This window comes from Dicentrarchus labrax, unplaced genomic scaffold, assembly GCF_905237075.1.
Source record: "Dicentrarchus labrax unplaced genomic scaffold, dlabrax2021, whole genome shotgun sequence".
NCBI classification, from domain to species: domain Eukaryota; kingdom Metazoa; phylum Chordata; class Actinopteri; family Moronidae; genus Dicentrarchus; species Dicentrarchus labrax.
The window spans coordinates 2,589,285-2,605,731 of record NW_026136716.1 but is presented as its reverse complement, the minus strand read 5'-3'; the positions used below and the strand labels follow the sequence as shown (position 1 = coordinate 2,605,731).

Below are 16,447 nucleotides of genomic sequence, written 5' to 3'. Positions count from 1 at the left end.
GGTCCAGTGAGTGTCCGCTGGAACTTTTACAGTCACTAGAAGCACATTCGCCGCTGTTTGTAAATGTTTCTGAGTGCTACCTGAGTTGTAAACGAGGCTAACTCTCCAGTGTTTGTGGTCGAGTGTCAGGCCACAGTCTGCAGGTGATGTCTGCACCACAAACACCTCCAGATCAATCAAGGCCAGGTTTCGACCAGATGGCGGTCCACTCTGCATTAAAGTTTACGTCACTCATTTCTAACTGTAACTTCACCTCTGAAAATTTAAATAAATGTATGCAACATTATTTACGTGAAAAAGTGTAAACAAGAAAACTAAAATTAAAGAAATGTTACAGCTAGGAATTGGTCAAACAAGCTACCAAAGATTGCAGGCGACCTGCTGCAAACAATCTATATATCTATCTATTTATCTATCTAAAGATTAAGGTTAAGTGTCCACTGATGACCAGATGTTGCCCCTTTGTCCCTATTTAACCCCTGCCTGCACAAACAAAATAAGTGTGTTAAAGAAAATTGGCATTAATCTGTTCGCATGTTCCTTAACTCCTTCTCCAGGACAAACTTTAATCTACAGACGGTTAAAAAGAACCGTCTTGAGATAATTAGGACTAACAAGATAAGAAGTTTTTCAAGGAATGCAGTTCGTTCAAAGTGCCTGTACGGTAGTTTGTGTGTCTGTTTGCTATTTCTCCACTAAACGGACTGAAGTAATCCTAAAAATCAGGCTGCAGACAGAAAGTCCCAGTGCCCAGGAAGAATGGTAACAGAAAATACTTTATTAACAGCTGTGACCATCCTCAATAAGAACCTGCCCCCATTTTTATTATATCCTTTTTAATATACATTTACCACCTAGTCACTTTCTACTGTATGCCAGTGCCAAAGACACATTTTCATTTAATGCAAATTGAATGAGCAATAAAGTAATCTGAACTTAATCTTAAATATGGAGGTAATCTTTTTATTCTTGTACATTAGCTTGTTATTATTGCCACAGACTGTATAAATAAAAAGGTTTATACGTGTCGGTGCTTTTGTTTCGAAAACGAACATCCATTTTACTTTGAAGGTCTACGCCGGAAGTAGCAAGCTTGTTTACGCACTTCATTTGTTTTCTTTTCTACCCGGAAGACTTCGTAAACAAAACGGCGTTTGAATTCAAAACAAGGGAAAAATGAGCATGTGAGACTTGCGGGGTGAAAACAGTAAACCTTTAGGTAAAATATAAAAATATTTCCGGTGACAATCATGGAAGACGAAGAGCGGGAAGAGCTCGGAGGAAACCCGGACTGGATGTCTCGTCTGCCCGAGGAGCTGCTGGATGTCCCGCTGTGGAACCTGGCGATACCCGGTAACACAGAACCGGGGAGAGGCTGGATGAACTGGGGTGTTCTGGCAACATCAAACTAGAAAAATATATATATATAGATATTTAAACAAGTTAATATTTGTTTTTAATATGCTAGGGAGCCATGACAGTATGTCTTTCTGTCTGGATGTCTCCTCTCCGGTCCTGAAGTCGGAGCCCTGCTTCCTCAGAGGGGTCGACTGGCTGTTTCCCTGCTGGACTCGACCCTGTGTCTCCCGCTGGGCCACCACACAGGTACAGGAGCGCACATACTGTTACATTTGGCCCCTGAGAGCCCTTTTTGTCCTTCAGAGGATTTAATGAGGGACAATCTGGCATCTGGTGGTGCGTTCAGGTGCAGCGCGTAAAGTCAGATATTCCCAGTATGTGCTCAAGAGAAGCACCTTTACAAAGTATAGACTCTGTACTGTGAGCAGATAAATAAATATATATATATATATATAATATATACTTTATATAACAAATAAAACCTAAAGGTTGAAGGAGTGAAAGAAAAGTAACAGTAAAAATAAAAAGTAAAAATTTTTTAATAAAAAAAAAAATGTTATCCTAAAGTTAATATCTATTATTAAAAAGTATCAAAGTATTAATTTTCCTGTCAGGATTATATTACTATATAATATATTATTTAAATGCAGTGTTGGGTCAGATTACTTTGAAATTACAGTCCAATTTAGTAACATAATACATTGGATTATTAGAATATATAATTCACTAATATATTATTATATGTACATATTCAGTATTTACAGCTGGTCAAATTAAACAACACCACATTTTCCTGTGTCTTATATTAATATATTTTCATAAAGACGGGTTCAAAAATCTAATCAAGTACAAATGCTGCTTAAATATTATAACTGCAGCTGCATTCATATGTAAGCAGGAATTTTAATATGGCTGCTGGTGGAGGTGGAGCTAATTTTAACTAATTAACTTTGCATATATAAGAAAACACAATGTTTGCCTCGTTAATGTGAAACTCAATGAATGAATTGTTTGTTCTTTCCTTTTGTGTGTGTAGCAATCCGTCCTCAGTGATCAGTGTGATCTTGGTGTTCGTTTCTTGGACCTGCGGATCGCCAGGAAGCCGGCAGGCGGCAGAAAATTGTTTTTTGCCCATGGCATCTACACACTGATAACTGTGAAGGTACACTACACACACACACACACACCCACACATACACACACACACAGCAAGGGAACGTAAGAAAACACTTTTATGATTCAAACTCCTCTTTCATGGGAAGTGAGTTAAACCAACAACAGGCCAGAGATACAGCAGGTACTGAGAACAAACTAAATACAAAATATGAGTCTGTGTGTGTGTGTGTGTGTGTGTGTACACACAGGAAGCTCTGGATGAACTGGCTACCTGGCTGGACGCTCATCCCAAGGAGATCGTTATTATTTTCTGCTCGCATTTCGACTCACTGACTGACGAAGATCATGTCAGCCTCGTGGAGTTCATCATCACGCTGTTCGGAAAGAAACTCTGCTCCTCACAGGTGACTGGGTTGGTGGAAAGAGAGAGAGACAAAGGAACTGTTTAATTCATTAATCAATTTGTCGATCAAGAAAGAGATAATGCACAACAACTAATCACTATTTGATTTGTAAAATAATGTCAAACACTTGCTGTTTCTAGATTGTCGCCTGAGGATTTGCTGCTTTTCTTTGTTTTATATGATTGTACATTTAATATGTTTAGGTTTTTCGACTGTTGTTGGATTAAATAATTGAAGTTTGTTTTGCATATAGAGGATACTAACAACATACATGTGTTTATTTGCAGGACATTCCCACTCTGCGTTCCTGTTGGTCCAGAGGTCAGCAGGTCGTTGTTTCCTATAGCAACCAACAGATGGTGCTGCTGCATCCTGAGCTGTGGACTGAAATACCTTACTGGTAAACGTTTGCACCGTTTGGCATTAAAAACAAACATAAACTCACAATTATCACACATTGCAAGCTGGAACTCACCTCACTTTGCTAATTTCTTTGCTTCCATATGATAACTAATTTAGCCACTAAACTAATTGGCCTCATGGGGGCGCTCTGTGTCCAGGTATGCCGACAGCGCAGACCCTAAGAAGGTGATCGCCTACCTGGAGGACCAGAAGCGAAAAGGAAGACCAGGTACGCATTGTATTCAAACATTTACTCAACTAAAAGTCTTAATATTGCACTATAAAAATACTTTATTACAAGTAAAAGTCCTGCATGTACTACTTTTATGTTTTTTTTTTTATTTGTACCCATAGGTAGATTTGGTTTACAGTAAAATACATCTCTAAAAGCACTAAAATAAATATCCACTAGAATGAATGAGTTAAAAATAGATAAAAACTTTTACCTGTATTGAACCTGATACACTTCATCATGAATCCGTTATCATGAAACAGAGAGGAATAAAACTGGAGTTAAATGTGTCAATAACGGGCCTTACAGTAAATTATAAGACTGTCTGTGCTGCCCTTGATTGTCAAGAAAACCTGGAGAATGATTTCTTTTCTTTCCTCCCTTACTGTTTGTTTTTTCCCCCAGGTGGTTTTTACGTCAGCGGCCTGAACTTGACAGAAGACGCCCCTTACGTCCTCCTCCATCCCCTCCAGGACATGAGGAAGATGACGAAGAGGGCTCTCTCGCTGCTGCTTCACTGGGCGAGCGAGCAGCGGCCTGGGGGCGAGGTGGGCGGAGTCAACATCCTCTGCTGTGACTTTGTGGGCATCAGTCGGTTCTGCTCACTTGTGATTGGCCTCAACGACAAACTGCTGGGTGGAGCCGGAGCGGTTGCTGCTCGCCCCGCCCGCGGGATGCTGTGAGCATCTTTATAACTACCTAAGAAGATTTATTTTTATTCCTTTCTTAGAAAAAGTGTGAATTAATAATAATAATATTTTACCTCACTAATATGTTTGATCATGTAAATATGTTTTTTTTGGACCCTCACTTCTGAATCACGCAGTGTCATCGGAGTATTATTTTCAAGTTGTAAATATATATATATTTTTTCCCATTGGATTTGCAATTTTGGGATATACACTTTAATACATTATATAAATAAATACTTTAATATATTTTGACTCTTGACTAGAAAGAAAGACGTACTGCACAACTTTAAAGGCTGTCTGTTATTTGACACCATTGTTAAAAGATGATTAAAACATACAATCAAGATAATATTAACAGCCATAAAATAAACATTGATTGCTGTGGGTAAAAAGTTTATTAAAAAAACAATTTTGATGTAGTAGTATAGACTTTGAGTCTGGTTTTTGATTTGGGTAAAGTGCTTGAATCTTACTTTTACAAAGCTGTACAAAGCTTTAAATGCTGCTTTTGATAAAAAAGAACACTAAAAAAAAACACTAAATAAAAACTGATTATAAGAACCAATCAAAGAAATTAGATGCAGTTTCCAGTTTATAAAGCCTCTCAAAACCATTTGAATTATGTCAGAAAAAGTTAACACAAAACCATTTGAAATAAGGGTTTCTGACAGCAGAAGGAAACACTTTAAAGTCTCCATTAAGTCTTGTTCTGTACGTCACCATACGCCACTATGAGGACTTTAACACAAGGACACCTGACGACTCCAGCGACAAGAACCCAAAACCAGGGTAGAGAGGTTCCATGAATGCGCAGTAGAAGGTGTACAGGTGGGTCAGACTGTCAGATAAAACTGTGTAGAAGGACAGAGTGCCTGCAGACCAGTCCAGATACACTCCGACTCTGTTAGAGGCAGAGGGAGGAGTGAGTAGAGCTGTTCTTATATTATTGTGCCAGGCATAGTAACACTTATCAGTGAACTCCAGACTCCATGACTTCTCATTCCATCCGAGCCTGCTGCCATCACGGGCTCCTCTCCGTCTGAGTCCTTTGTAAGTCACTCCAATATCGACGCCTCCTTCCCAGTCCACCTCCCAGTAACAGCGGCCAGTCAGGCCAGTTGTACACAGCAGCTGGTAGCACCAGTCGAATCGGTCCGGGTGATCAGGATACGGCTGCTTCTCCATCGACAGCATCACTTTTCGCTTGTTCTCAGACAGGAGGACGTTTTTGTGTGCTGTGTTTGGGTCCAACGTGAGTTCACAGGTATCTGACGATGAGAAAAAGACAATAAATGTAGGCCTGAAGGTTTTGACTTAACTGATGTCACATGAATTGAGTGTTTTAACATTTTACACACTTACACTTCCCCAGACCAGATTTCAACCACTGAAAGGATTCATGATCCACGCTGGAGGAAGAAAGCAAAGTCAGACCAACACAGAGACAAGTAGGAACCTAGTTTGGTAGAGTTTGGTATTTTCCTGACATTTTCTGTCACTTTGCCCATTTGTCGTATTTTGGTGCCCAGCACAAAACAAAGTAAAGAAAAATCAATATAAATATAAAGCTGCGGTCAAATTGATTCCAGGTATTACAAAAATGGACCCTGTGATTTTTCCCATCTACGTTGACATTTTAAATTCAAGTTCAAGTTCATTCAACCAGCTTCTGAAGCACTGAAGTAGGAGTTTTTTTTCCATACCTGAGAGTCTCCAGTCTCCAGCGTGGATCCTCCAGTCCAGAAGAGAGCAGTTTCACTCCCACGTCTCCAGCATGATTGTAGCTCAGGTCCAGCTGTCTCAGATGGGAGGGGTTGGAGCTCAAAGCTGAGGCCAGAGAAATACAGCCTTCCTCTGTGATCAAACAGCCTGACAGCCTACACAAATACACACAATTAGCTGAGTTTTGTAAAAAAAAAAAATAATAATAATCTTCTTCGATGTGTCTACTGGTTTGAAAATAGTGGAGATACTGCAGTTGCATGACGGCAGAACATTGACTCATTGCATTTTTTAGAGAGAAATAAGAGTAATTAATTAATGTAATCTGCACAAATGACAACAAAAATACACTCAAGAGAACACAGAGGCACCGAACACTCCCTCCAGACAGTGATAAGGCTCAAAAGACTACAGAAGGTTTGTTATTTTATACTTTGTGTAAAACAAAAATTATGTTATTGCAATTGCTAGATTAACTTGTACTGTAATCAGAAACAAGACTTAACATCCACAGGCTTTGAGAGATGTGGATAGTTGCTGACCTGAAACATTCCAGTCTACAGTGTGGACTCCTCAGTCCAGCAGAAAGCAGCTTGACTCCTGAATCCTGCAAGTCGTTGTTACTCAAGTCCAGTTTTCTTAGACTCGACAACTTGGCGCTTAGAACTGATGAGAACTCCTGACAGCATTTTTCTGTGAGACTAGTTTGACTCAACCTGGAAAAAAAAGAATAAATATTTCTATTTATATTTTCTGAGTTTCAGCTTATATGGGGGGTTTCACTGTCAGTGAGAAGAAAATGAGTTCAGACAAGCAAAAAAACGTGTGACACTTATCTCTTAGCATTAACCAGATTGTTATTGCATTACATCTACTTTCAGGTAGTAGTAAAAGTAAAAGGACAGGGACAGCTTCTTCAATGTAACTGGGATGACTTTTAATGACAGCTGGACAGCAGAACAGCAAACATAACACACACAACAACATAGCAACATAAATTAAAATTGGGTTCCTCTGGCTGCTCCTAATGCCCTCCTAATGGCATTTGCAAGAATCCACCGTGGTTGAAAGAAATCAATCAGAGCCACCAGGAGTCTCTAACGCAGTGTCAATCACTACTGTGCACATGCAACCGGCTTCTTCTGTTCTGCTGTGGGTTTGCTGGGAGGGGCTTGGCAGAGTGATACGAGCAGCAGAGAGACACATGAAAAGGTTTTGCATTAAGTATGTTCAAGTTACCTCCTGCAGCTTTAAGAGTAATACAGAAAGAATACCTTCTTAAAATATACATTTGTGTATACACAGAAAAGTGGTGTTAAAAGATGATCCAACCTGAGAGTTTCCAGTGTACAGTGTGGAGTCTTCAGTGCAGCAGACAGATGTTTCACTCCTGAGTCCCGTAGCTCGTTGTTACTCATTGCCAGCTCTTTCAGACTAGAAGACTGGGAGCTGAGAACTGATGCCAGAGCTTCACAGCTTCTTTCTGATAACTTACAGCCATTCAACCTGAAGGGTTTCAATCAGGAAACTTACATACTGAATAAAACATTTTCTCTCAATTCTGAATTATTGCTCAGGTAAGATTTGTTTTGTTTGGCTGTTGAAAGTAGATCTAGAGTGACCACAGATCTGGACCACATATGAAAAGTGGCCCAAATCAGACCTTATAGAAATTATGTGATCCAAGTCATGTCTACGATTTAACAACTTACAAGAAACTGAGAAAATGTATGGCGGATTCATCTGAATCAATTGCACAGGGAGTTAAAAGTTTGCAGTATCACAACAAATTGCAGAATACTTACCTGAGAGTTTTCAACATACAGTGTGGACTTCCCAGACCAACAGACAGCTGCTTCACTCCTGAATCCTGCAGATCATTGTTACTCAGGTCCAGCTCTCTTAGGCTGGAGGACTGGGAGCTGAGAACTGACGAGAACTCCTGGCAGCATTTCTCTGTGAGGTTGGTTTGATTCAACCTGTCACAGGAGAACAGAACAGAAACATTTACTGTTATATATATTCATAGTATAACTAATATAATGTTTACAAAGTGGCTCTGTCGGTTCCAAACAAGCGAGATATAATGGGTTAATTAGTAAGCTTCAGAGGGAGGCTACCATAACGACTTGCCATTTAGAGACCATTGATGGCGACAGCAGTCTTTTCTCAGGTTAGCAAATATGATAATATTTCAGCAAAATAAATAGTTTGTAGAATATCAATTTATTTTGCTGTTATTAGTATTTAACTAAATTATTGCCAATAATTGTAGTTGGATTAGGTTTTTCTTATTATGTGGATTTGTCTTTGTGTCATTTGTATCAGTTCAGGCACCTTTTAGGCACCCGTACCATTTTTCAAAAGTTTGTTTTAGCACCAGTATCGGGGAAAAAAAACAAATGATGCCCAATCCTATTTAGAGGTGCTGGTAGGTGGATTATGCTACCATCAGACTCAGGCTAGCTGTTTCCAGTCTTCACACACATTCATCCAACCTGAAAGTTTGGAGTTGACAGTGTGGACTTGCCAGTCCACCAGAGAGCATCTTCACTCCTGAATCCTGCAGGTCGTTGTTACTCAGGTCCAGCACTCTCAGACTAGAGGACTTGGAGCTGAGAACTGATGAGAACTCTTCGCAGCATTTTTCTGTGAGCCCAATTTGATTCAACCTAGTAAAATGGGGGGGGAAGCATGTATATCTCAGGTGTATGTATCTCAAGTACACATTACAAGTAAAACATCAAATTCTTTAATCCTGTACGCCTTCAAATTAAAATAATTCTTTCTCACAAACAACCAACAACTGAATTTAACCAATACTGGAAATGTATGACCACAAATAATACAAAATAATAATCAGCATACAATATTATAGTTTAAACTTAGTAATTACACAAGAATGTGATCTAACCTGAGAGTTTCCAGACTACAATGCAGACTCTCCTGTCCAGCAGAGAACAGCATCACTCCTGAATCCTGCAGATCATTGTTACTCAGATCCAGATCTCTCAGGGTACAGCACTGGTGGCTGACAACTGAAGCCAGTGTATCACGGCTTTTGTCTGATATATTACAGCCTATCAGCCTGAGGAAGAATTTTAGTCAACTTGGATATTGAATAAAAACATGCTCTTCAACACTAAACATACATTTACTGTGTCACGCCTTTTTTTAAAACGTTTTTTTTTGTAAAAAACATTGCGCCTGTTTGTCCCAGCGTGTTGGCAACTACTGTTCTGCCACCAGTTAAAAACAACACATCTGATCTTTGGAAAGGGGAATAATGCACTTGTTTATTTGCACATACAGCGAGGGAGTCAGGCAGCCCGATAGGAGAGACTCTCTGTGACGCAAACAGGAAATACATTGTCATCTGTGATGGGGAAACATCAGATGTGGACACATTAAGAGAAACTAGAAGTATGGGTCCAGCTTATAAAGTTCAGTTCTAAAATCCCACAGTGCACCACGCTGAACTGAAAAAAACAAGGTTGATACCAGGTGTAAACAGTCAGATTTAAACATATTTATATTTAAATTCCTGACCTGAGTTTGTCCAGTGTACAGTGTGGACTTTTTAGTCCAGCCGAGAGCATGTCCACTCCAGAGTCCTTCAGGTCATTGTAACTCAAGTCCAGGTCTCTCAGACTAGAGGATTTGGTGCCAAGAACTGATGATAAGTCGTGGCAGCATTTCTCTGTGAGATTGTTGTGGTTCAGCCTGGTAAAATTAATATAAACGTGAGTTTTTTATTCAACAGCACTTGGTAACATTTCTCATTTCAGGAGAAAACTAATTTAAAGTCTTTGGTATAATTAACAACCATACAGTATCTTACCTAAGAATTTCCAGTCTGCAGTGTGGATTTTCTAGTCCAGCTGAGAGCAACTTCACTCCTGAATCCTGCAGGTTGTTGTTATTCAGTTCCAGCTCTCTCAGACTGGAAGACTGGAAGCTGAGAACTGATGCCAGAGCTTCACAGCTTTTCTCTGACAGGTTACACCCACTCAGCCTGAAGACCAAAACGAGCCACACATTACAAAAGAAAAATAGATATGAAGTCAGCTATTTTGACAATCAATGAATCATTTTGAAATTCAAATGTTTTGGAGAGTTGGTTGGACAAAACAATACATTTGAAGACATTATCTTGGAAATGTTTTACTATGTACTGACATTTTATAGACAAAACCATTATTTTAAGTTATTGTAAGTGTTAAAACATAGTGTAACAGTAGTCCTTAAGTCAGTAAATTGACTCAGCAACGTCTAGCTGAAGTTTTAACTGTCTAACATTAGTCACCAAAGGTAATACCATTCCAAGTAAGTGTACCCAGTTGAGCAAGGGTGTGTATTTTTTTGGAATTATTTGTGTAATTATGTTTTGTCGGTGCAACCAGCAGATAATGGTCTTAAACTTACAGAGACTTATTAGAAGCTTTGACAACTGGCAACAGCCTCAGAAGACCCTCCTCTGAAGCAGCGTATTTCTTTAGGTCAAACACATCCAGGTCTTTCTCTGAGGACAGCAAGATGAAGGCCAGAGCTGACCACTGAGCAGGAGAAAGTTTGTCTGTGGAGAGACTTCCTGAACTCAGGTACTGTTGGATCTCCTCCTCTAGAGAACGATCATTCAGCTCATTTAGACAGTGGAACAGATTGATGCTTTTCTCCGGAGACAGATTCCTCCTGATCACGCTCTTGATGTACTGGACTGTTTCCTGATTTGAGTGTGAGCTTTGTCCTGTGTGTGTCATCAGGCCCCGTAGTAGAGTCTGATTGGTCGGCAGTGAAAGGCCCAGGAGGAAGCGGAGGAACAAATCCAGGTGCCCGTTTGGACTCTGTAAAGCCTTGTCCAGAGCAGTTTGGAAGAGGAATGATAGTTTAGATTTGTCCCTTAATATATTAGACCACCAGGTTTTTGACTGAGATAGCAGATTGATGCCGGAGTTGGTAAAAGTCAGAAAGACATAAAGAGCGGCCAGAAACTCCTGAATGCTCAGATGAACAAAGCAGAACACCTTCTTGTCATACAGCCCAACCTCCTCTTTAAAGATCTGTGTGAATACTCCCGAGTACACTGACGCCGCTGTGATATCGATGCCACACTCTATTAGGTCTGATTCATAGAAGATCAGGTTGCCTTTCTGCAGCTCCTCAAAAGCCAGTTTTCCCAGAGACAAAACCATGTCCCTGCTCCCAGGGTTCCAGTGTGGATCTGTGTCATCGCCTACATGATACTTGATGGTCCACAGTTTGGCTTGAACCACCAGGAAGTGGATGTACATCTCAGTCAGGGTCTTGGGCAGCTCTCCTCCTGCCCTGGTCTTCAACACATCCTCCAGAACTGTAGCAGTGATCCAGCAGAAGACTGGGATGTGGCACATGATGTGGAGGCTTCGTGAGGTCTCGATGTGGGAGATGATTCTGTTGGCCTGCTGCTCATCTCTGAACCTCTTCCTGAAGTACTCCTCCTTCTGTGAGTCAGTGAACCCTCTGACCTCTGTCACCATGTCAACACACTCAGGAGGGATCTGATTGGCTGCTGCAGGTCGTGTGGTTATCCAGAGGCGAGCAGAGGGAAGCAGTTTCCCCCTGATGAGGTTTGTCAGCAGCACATCCACTGAGGTGGACTCTGTAACATCAGTCAGGATCTCAGTGTTGTGGAATCTCAGAGGAAGTCGACACTCATCCAGACCGTCAAAGATGAACACAACCAGGAACTCTTCAAACCTGCAGATTCCTGCTTCTTTGGTTTCAGTGAAGAAGTGATGAACAAGTTCCACCAAGCTGAACCTTTTCTCTTTCAGCAAATTCAGCTCTCGGAAAGTGAATGGAAATATGAACTGTATGTCCTGGTTGGCTTTGTCTTCAGCCCAGTCCAGAGTGAACTTCTGTGTTAAGACTGTTTTCCCAATTCCAGCCACTCCCTTCGTCATCACTGTTCTGATTGGTTCCTCGCTTCCAGGTGAGGGTTTAAAGATGTTTTCACATTTGATTGTTGTTTCCGGTCTGGCTGGTTTTCTAGCTGCTGTTTCAATCTGTCTGACCTCATGTTCATCACTGACCTCTGCAGTCCCTCCCTCTGTGATGTAGAGGTCTGTGTAGATTTTATTCAAAAGAGTTGTGTCTCCTGTTTTCGCAGTCCCCTCAAACAAATACTGGAACTTCTGCTTCAAACTAGACTTGAGTTTTCGTTGGCACAATGCCGGAGATTCTGCATGGACAAAAAAACATTTGTAAGTGGAAGCTATAATAAATGTGGCATGCATTCCTGTGGTGCTGACTGAAGATGGAGGGCAGGTGACTGATCAATCGGAGAAACCACAAGCAGCTTTCATCGAGTTTACATTTTCCCTGATCAGACGTATAATACTACTTCACGACTGATTAGATCTACACTAAGAGACAAAAACAACTTATTCCCCAATTCTATCTTGTTACAGCTGTAAAAATCATCTTACTCCTCTGTAGAGCATCAGCCAACTCTTCCTGCTTAATTCTCCTGAGGAAGTACAGCACAATTTTCAGAAATGACTCCCTGCTGCTCCTCAAATCCTCTCCATCCTTGCTGTCGATCTCCTCGTCATCTGCACACTCCGAACTTAGAACCCTCTGCGTCCTCTTCAGCTCCTTCTTCACAAAGCTGATAATGTTCTCCTCAAGCAGCTGGAAAAAGATACGTAAACTTAATTTTCTGACACAAAAAACAGTGAAACTGTGAAATAAATACAAGAACTTTTGTAAATGTGCACATGAAACAAGGGTCGGAGCACTGTAGCTCCCTTGCGTGCAATTTATTGCATCATGTGCCAATAAGTAGAACACAAAGGAGCAGTGTGCAGACCCTTCCTTGTGCATTTACACACCATAAATATGGAGTCCTTGTCTGTTTGATCCTCCAGGGCAGACTGACCAATGTCAGCCTCTGGCATCTCCTGTTGTAGTCTGTGGAGGAAAACACATTTGAGTATCTTTAAATATTAATTTATTATTATACTGGACCAGGTATTTGATCGCACTTGCTGCCAATGAACTGAACCTATGCGTGACAAAGCCTTTTAATTATTAATTATCATTTTGTTATAAAAGCCTGTGCAAGAAACTTTGATTTTGTGTTAAATCTGGTCTCCGTGGAAAAAAGTAGTAGTGTTTCCAGTGCCTCTCTTCATTGGTTGCGAGGGGAAACCGACCAAATCCAACCCGGTGGCAGGCATTAAGAATAACTATATAGAAATAGCCAACCTTGTCGCTAGTGGTCTGGCTTGTTTCTGTAGGTCATATAGAGGCATCAATATTACATTTAGAGTTTCATAATCAGTTAAAAACTCCTAGTAGTAGATTACAGGACATGCAAGGGCTTAAAAGACGTGTATTTGGGGGCATGATTTACAGCTATCTCAGCCTATTACAGTCAACTTTGAAGGTCGCCAGTAGCTCGTCCCACTAGTCAAGCTCTTTTCTCAAATCCGGAAAATAATAGCAGTAATAAATGAAATTTGTAGATCAACAGTAAATTTAGCTAATTCTTTAAGTTATTTTTCAAGCAACAATAGCAAACATTCACTAGTGCCAGCTTCTGAAATGTAAAGATTGCTTTTGTTATGTTAGAAAACTCAATATCTTTAAGTATGTAAGTTTTGAAAAAAAAATTCCAGAAAGTATGGATGTCTATGTCAATTTGGGCTCTTAGAAATAATGTTTAAATATTTTTCTGTTTTCTATTTTCTGAAATTTTGGGGCTGCACCTTACAATTATTTTCACCCGAACCCTACTACTCACTCACCCCACTAACCTCAGCATGTTGACTTACTCTGTTTTAAGGGAATCTTGTCTTTGAAAGGTGAGAGGTTCCTCCCGTGAGTGGTTGCTCTTCATGGACACACAGCTGGGTACGGTGGAGGTTGGTATTTCCTGGATCCTGAGAGAGACAATTAATAAAAGGAAGCATGGTTTCCCTCTAAAAACTGCTTTGTTAATGTTTTTGTAGTGCAACGTAAAAAGTTGACTTACTCTGTTTCAGGGGAAATTTGTTTTTGAAAAGTGAGAGGCTCCTCCCGGGAGTGGTTGCTCTTCATGGACACACAGCTGGGTACGGGGGAGGCTGGTCTCTCCTGCTGCTGCTCTTGGCTTAAACCCAAAACAGAGTTTTTATTACTTTTATATAATCATAATTTAGGCAAAATGATGCAACTGCTGAGCTCTGATGGTCATGAACAGTTAAGATCCTCGTCTCACCTCTGAGCTTTGGTCGAGCTGTCATGTTGCCCAACTGGAGTCATTTTGGAGGGGGGGATTCCCTCACTGATCCCTTCAGGCACATCCATAGTAGAGCTACACCAAGTGTCACTCAGACTGCTGTGTGGCAGAAGAAGACAGCAAAAGGACAAATGTTTCCTTGTTTTGTCATTTCTGTTTTGGCCAAAAATGTTGGATGCTATGATGAATGCTTTATCAGACTGCCAACAATTCTAGCTTGTGTATCCATTCAACATTTATTATACTCTCATGGAAGGTGCTTACCTGCTGAATCAACATCAATGTGTAATCACAGGTATTTTCTTCATCTGTAGAAGAGACATTGAGAGATGCTGTTTATCCATTTGTCAGTCCTGGCTGTCTGTGTATCGGTGATATGATCTTTTGCTGTCATCACTGAGAAAGAATCTCTTAGTATTTGATTTTAAACAAGTATTTACCTGCAGCCAGAAATCAAGGTGTGTCCAGGTTCTACAAGAAGGCAGGGTGGTAGCCACCAACCAAACATTTTCTACGAGCAGCAATGGTATTATAACATTTTTAAATGATAACAATCATGCATTCTTACACATTAAATAATCTAATGATAATATATTACAGTACATAACATGCCCCCCACCCAGGTGGCTCAAGATGGGAATACTGCAACGTTACCGTACCGTTGTTGGAGGTTATTAAACCGTTTTAAAGCGGAATAAATGGTATTTTTAGACATTCACATCTTTAATGCTCACAGGCTATAAAACACAACAAAACTGAATAAAACAGTAAGAACAGTCAGATACTGACCTTTTCCTCCGTTAAAATATCTGCGTCACAACGAAGTGAAACTAACCTCCTCCAGCTTCATTAACGAGGAAATCCAGCGTGAAAGCAGAAAACACCACTGTCTGATAATCTGTCTGTCTGTCTGTCTGTCTCTGTCTGTCTGTCGCTCGGTTTTTTAAAAGGACTACAAATTCCAACGACACACGCAGGAAAAGCCCAGGTGTTTCAACTTCAGCCAAGCAGGTAAGATACTGCCCTGAGTTTCCACTGCAGGCAACTAACAAGGGTGTGTCCTGGTCTGACCCCGACCTACCAGACCCGGATTCACAGTGTGACAACCACAAGTGTCCCCCTCCTCCCTCTCCTCATGTAAAGTGAATTAATTCGATTTACTTACTTACATGTTACTGGACTAAAAAGCAGCACTTGCACTTTTTATTTAATGGCTATTATCATTGTAGTTTTTCTCATATTACACTCAGGTATTAGGAAGAAAAATGTCCTGAACGGGATTAGAATAAATAAATCATATACAAATAAATGTTAAGTTTGAGTTGATATATTTTGTATGTAGTTTTAGAGGGATCCTGAAGGCAGTACTCAGGGCAAAGAAATATTCAAATCAAGTTGGGAGGAGCTGTGAGTCATGAAGAGAAACTTGAACTTTCACCCAATGACCTCATTAACTTTAACTACCATTGAGGTGAAGTAAACAGGGATATAATACTAATATAATAATACAGGATTAAGTATTTCTCCACCAGTAAAACTCCAAACAACACACTGTAGGAACAAGAAGAAACACAGATCTTTGACTGGAGGGGGCTTTAAATGAGATAATTCCATGAAACTGCTTCAGTAAATGTTTTAAACCACCTACCATTGAGCAGACATCAATGTCCTAGTTTCTGGCAGGAGCTAAAGCATAGACAGACAGGAAATAACAGGTAGAGGTGGACTTTACCTGAACTTGGCCTTTCTTTACAGTCAGTACCAGGTGTGCAGGCAGGCAGGCAATCACACAGGGAAACAGTAGACAGGCCGTCAAGTACCACATGTACAGTATCTTCCGCTCTCAACTCAACTCAAACCTGCACTAATGTACAAATGAGCAACAGCTGTTCAGGCAGGTGGCTGATGACAACAACAGTTAGGTGATCATCAGAGAGCCGGGCTGGAAAATAACGCAGGACACACAAGAGGCTGTGGAGACAAGCTGAGCTGGAAGCACACAATGTGCATCACTCATAACTTTTATATTCAGTGTGACTTCCTGAGAATGTCATTCTCTCCGTCCCTAAATCTTCTTGTAACTTCTAGGACTTGCCTGAGAAACAGTCATATGACTTTAACAATAGTGTCCGTCATTCACTCCTTAACTGGAGCATGACAGATAAGGAGGCTAAATACAGAGTGTGCTAATTATTATAATCACCAGTCAGCTGAAGTTAATATAAATTACATTTATACACGGTACAGTACATGTAAC

General features: G+C 40.5%; 2 protein-coding genes across 4 annotated transcripts; one reads left to right on the top strand and one right to left on the bottom strand.

The window, feature by feature from the left end:
* Positions 1-1,082: 1,082 nt before the first annotated feature.
* LOC127378673 (PI-PLC X domain-containing protein 1) lies at positions 1,083-4,627 on the top strand. The gene is made up of 7 exons (XM_051427801.1): positions 1,083-1,353; positions 1,469-1,605; positions 2,396-2,521; positions 2,724-2,879; positions 3,167-3,279; positions 3,440-3,510; positions 3,919-4,627. Exons 1-7 carry the CDS (start codon positions 1,251-1,253, stop codon positions 4,194-4,196), a joined length of 984 nt encoding a protein of 327 aa, XP_051283761.1. The 5' UTR covers positions 1,083-1,250; the 3' UTR covers positions 4,197-4,627.
* Positions 4,582-15,271, bottom strand: LOC127378662 (NACHT, LRR and PYD domains-containing protein 3). 3 transcript variants are annotated; one of them, XM_051427769.1, is made up of 19 exons: positions 14,980-15,267; positions 14,631-14,701; positions 14,455-14,498; positions 14,170-14,289; positions 13,945-14,061; positions 13,745-13,852; positions 12,800-12,878; positions 12,395-12,599; positions 10,353-12,147; positions 9,769-9,942; positions 9,477-9,650; positions 8,842-9,015; positions 8,426-8,599; positions 7,733-7,906; positions 7,260-7,433; positions 6,470-6,643; positions 5,909-6,082; positions 5,568-5,614; positions 4,582-5,473 (listed from the first exon to the last, which is right to left on the bottom strand). In XM_051427769.1, exons 4-19 carry the CDS (start codon positions 14,256-14,258, stop codon positions 4,935-4,937), a joined length of 4,371 nt encoding a protein of 1,456 aa, XP_051283729.1. In that variant the 5' UTR covers positions 14,259-14,289; positions 14,455-14,498; positions 14,631-14,701; positions 14,980-15,267; the 3' UTR covers positions 4,582-4,934. The 3 variants fall into 3 exon arrangements, with proteins under 3 accessions (XP_051283729.1, XP_051283730.1, XP_051283731.1); XM_051427770.1 differs by lacking the exon at positions 14,631-14,701 and having other exon boundaries at positions 14,455-14,586; XM_051427771.1 differs by lacking the exons at positions 7,260-7,433; positions 7,733-7,906; positions 8,426-8,599 and having other exon boundaries at positions 14,980-15,271.
* Positions 15,272-16,447: the final 1,176 nt, after the last annotated feature.

What these genes read in the sequence shown, in the direction of transcription:
- LOC127378673 (XM_051427801.1), top strand. Translation starts at nt 1,251, where the DNA reads ATGGAAGACGAAGAGCGGGAAGAGCTCGGAGGAAACCCGGACTGGATG. An exon ending in TGGACTGAAATACCTTACTG is followed by an intron (nt 3,280 to 3,439) that starts GTAAACGTTTGC and finishes CTCTGTGTCCAG; the next exon opens with GTATGCCGACAGCGCAGACC. An exon ending in GAAGCGAAAAGGAAGACCAG is followed by an intron (nt 3,511 to 3,918) that starts GTACGCATTGTA and finishes TTTTTCCCCCAG; the next exon opens with GTGGTTTTTACGTCAGCGGC.
- LOC127378662 (XM_051427769.1), bottom strand. Translation starts at nt 14,258, where the DNA reads ATGGATGTGCCTGAAGGGATCAGTGAGGGAATCCCCCCCTCCAAAATG. An exon ending in CAAGATTCCCTTAAAACAGA is followed by an intron (nt 12,879 to 13,744) that starts GTAAGTCAACAT and finishes TTTCCTCCACAG; the next exon opens with ACTACAACAGGAGATGCCAG. An exon ending in TGTATGTTGAAAACTCTCAG is followed by an intron (nt 7,434 to 7,732) that starts GTAAGTATTCTG and finishes GAAACCCTTCAG; the next exon opens with GTTGAATGGCTGTAAGTTAT.